Consider the following 2,651-nt stretch of genomic DNA (forward strand, 5'->3'; position numbering starts at 1 on the left):
TGAGTGATAACTGAATACAATTTTTTCGCAAGAGGAAGCTCACTTCGAAATAACTACCCCTGTCTATAATTAATCATGGCAATGAGATTTGGAAGGAAGCTGTCTAAATCGTCTTTAATAACGACGATTAGGCATGAAGTAGTTAAAGTTCAAAAATCATATACTCAATAATAAATAGTACTACCGGATAATTTCCGCTCGAAAAAACATTACACATTTTGTTGGAATTTTTCCAAGCAATCATATAAATTGGCAAATTATCATCATGAATTGAACGAAAGTGTCGAAGTTGTTTGGCACGCCAGCTGAAACTAAAACATATCACAACTTAAAATTGATGCCATTTTCAGCATGCAATGCTGAAGCACATATAAAATGGAGAGTATCTGCTAGGAGGATTTTAGTTTTCATTTCTTCTACTAATAAATTTATTCGCGAAAGTGCAAAATATAAATCATATTTTTCATTCGAAATGGTACTCTGCAGGCAAAATATTGTGTGGTTTAGTTTAATGACACTATTGATAGCCTTTCATGTGGCCGCTGAAGTAAGTTAACATATGTATATTCGAAAGGAAGTTTTACCGTTAATTCTCGTCTTACAGTACGACAATACACCACAACCCTCCGAAGAAGACAACTCATCCTCAGAAGCAACCATTGAGGATTCAAACGAATCGCGTAACAAGCGGTCTATAGAAGCTACAAATGTCGATAATAACAGCAAGGGAGGGGATGGAAAGTCAATGGCAAGGGCTGGTATACCAGGATTACCTGATCCCGCGACAATTCTCAAAGTCGCAGAAATCCTACAAGCTTTGGGTGAGAAAGTAGTACCGATTCTTGTTGAAGGTAATTCTGTGGCAAACCTAGTAGCGGAAAGATTAGACAAAAACTATGCATTCTTAAAAGATTTAAAATCACAAATAGATTCTTTGACATACCAAACGAAGTCAATGTAGTAATAAGAACCGTTTTATAAACCAGTACAATTTATTTTAAATATTTAATTAATAAAACCTTATACTAAACTAAACTATTTTATAATATTGACAATGGCTTCCATTATTTTGCTGTTATTCTAACTTGCTTATGTATATTTATTTACAGCTATTGGATAATGGCATTCTAGACCGATATATTGCTTAATTAGTGATATATATGAAAGTAACAATGCAAGATTAGAAAAAAACATTGAATTTTAAAAAATATTCAACTTTCGACTGCTGAGAAGTTCTGAAATTGTAAATCGAAATTAAAAAAAAAGTTTCATATAATGGAGGAAACGTAAAAGTATTTTTTATTGTGTTTTAATTATTCCAATTGCAAAAATTGAGAATTTCATTTGCCACGGGAGAGTATAAATAGTTTCTGCCTTGGCAAATTTTACCAACACGAAGCAAAGATTACCGATTTGCTGCCTTTTTATTATCAACAAGTGTTTAAATAAGTAAATAAAAAAATAAATCTTTACGTGATATTATATAGGAAGTGAACTATTTCATTTGCCTGTGTCTTTTGACGAAGACACCCTTCTATGCTGCCTTATAACAATATTTGCCACAGTTGCACGCCAGAAGGGACTAAGAAAATAGTTTTCCATTTTCTCTGTGAATGATCCAAGCATCCAGCGCCTCCAGTCCTAATTGAGCCCACAGTGGCAGCACTGACGTACTTACCTGCCTTAGGGAAATTTAGCAACTGACCAGTTTGATTATTTAAAAAATAGCATAGTTTATATTTCAATTACATATGTATGTTAAAATTCAAAACAAACTTATATTTCTAAAAATAAGCATTCAATTTCATATTGACGGATTGAAGACTTCTACTTTTCGGGAGTGATATTTCATGATATCAATTGCCACCCCAGAATATTTCCAACTCTAATGACAATAAATATACCAATTGGTTGGCAATGGTTATGCTTGTGGAGAAGCGTCGTTGCGATTTCATTGCTACTGGGTGCGTCATAAATAAATATCAGAGAACGTAAGAGAAGGTTCACGATGACGAAAATTTAGGGATATTTCAATTTTGGGATATTTACTGTTTTGGATGAGCGTGTTTCACCACAGAAAATTATTAGCGTGTTTCACCACTTAACATCAGGGGACACGAAAATAGCAGAATTGAGCATTTTCAGTGTTAAATGAGAAAAATAATAATTCCAATGTTAAGGAATGTACGCTTACAGATTCGCATATTTACTATGCGCAAACGATGCTGCATATACATATGTATGTATGTAATTTATAGATCGGTATACATATGTATGTATGTATGTATATTTGTTATGAAAGCACATAAGTATGTACATATATATTTTAAAATTGAGCTATTTTATGATGAATTCCATAAAATCTTTGCAAATATATAATTCAATAAGATTTGTATTACTATCTAATTGTGCATTTTATATATGTAGGTTTGGTACGACATTCATATGTATAATAAATATACTGAAATAAATATTTGCTTTCGTCAATAAACTTTTCGATATCATGTTAAATGACCAAGCGGTCGCACATTTGCCCATATAAGTATATATGTATTATTATGTGTGCATGTAAACAAATATAAGAACCATACGCATAATGTTCGTAAATTTGTCTACATGCAACAAATGTATGTAAATATGTACATTCAATG

General features: G+C 32.1%; 1 protein-coding gene across 3 annotated transcripts; it reads left to right on the plus strand.

The window, feature by feature from the left end:
* Window positions 1–403: 403 nt before the first annotated feature.
* Window positions 404–1,295, plus strand: LOC126766781 (uncharacterized). Of its 3 annotated transcripts, none has more exons than XM_050484495.1 (3): window positions 404–547; window positions 605–851; window positions 1,110–1,295. In XM_050484495.1, the coding sequence occupies exons 1-3, from the start codon at window positions 473–475 to the stop codon at window positions 1,118–1,120; spliced, it is 333 nt and encodes a 110-aa protein (XP_050340452.1). In that variant the 5' UTR covers window positions 404–472; the 3' UTR covers window positions 1,121–1,295. The 3 variants fall into 3 exon arrangements, with proteins under 3 accessions (XP_050340452.1, XP_050340453.1, XP_050340451.1); XM_050484496.1 differs by having other exon boundaries at window positions 605–821; XM_050484494.1 differs by lacking the exon at window positions 1,110–1,295 and having other exon boundaries at window positions 605–1,048.
* The last annotated feature ends 1,356 nt before the right edge of the window (window positions 1,296–2,651 follow it).

This window comes from Bactrocera neohumeralis, unplaced genomic scaffold (genome assembly GCF_024586455.1).
Source record: "Bactrocera neohumeralis isolate Rockhampton unplaced genomic scaffold, APGP_CSIRO_Bneo_wtdbg2-racon-allhic-juicebox.fasta_v2 ctg2519, whole genome shotgun sequence".
Classification (NCBI taxonomy): Eukaryota; Metazoa; Arthropoda; class Insecta; order Diptera; family Tephritidae; genus Bactrocera; species Bactrocera neohumeralis.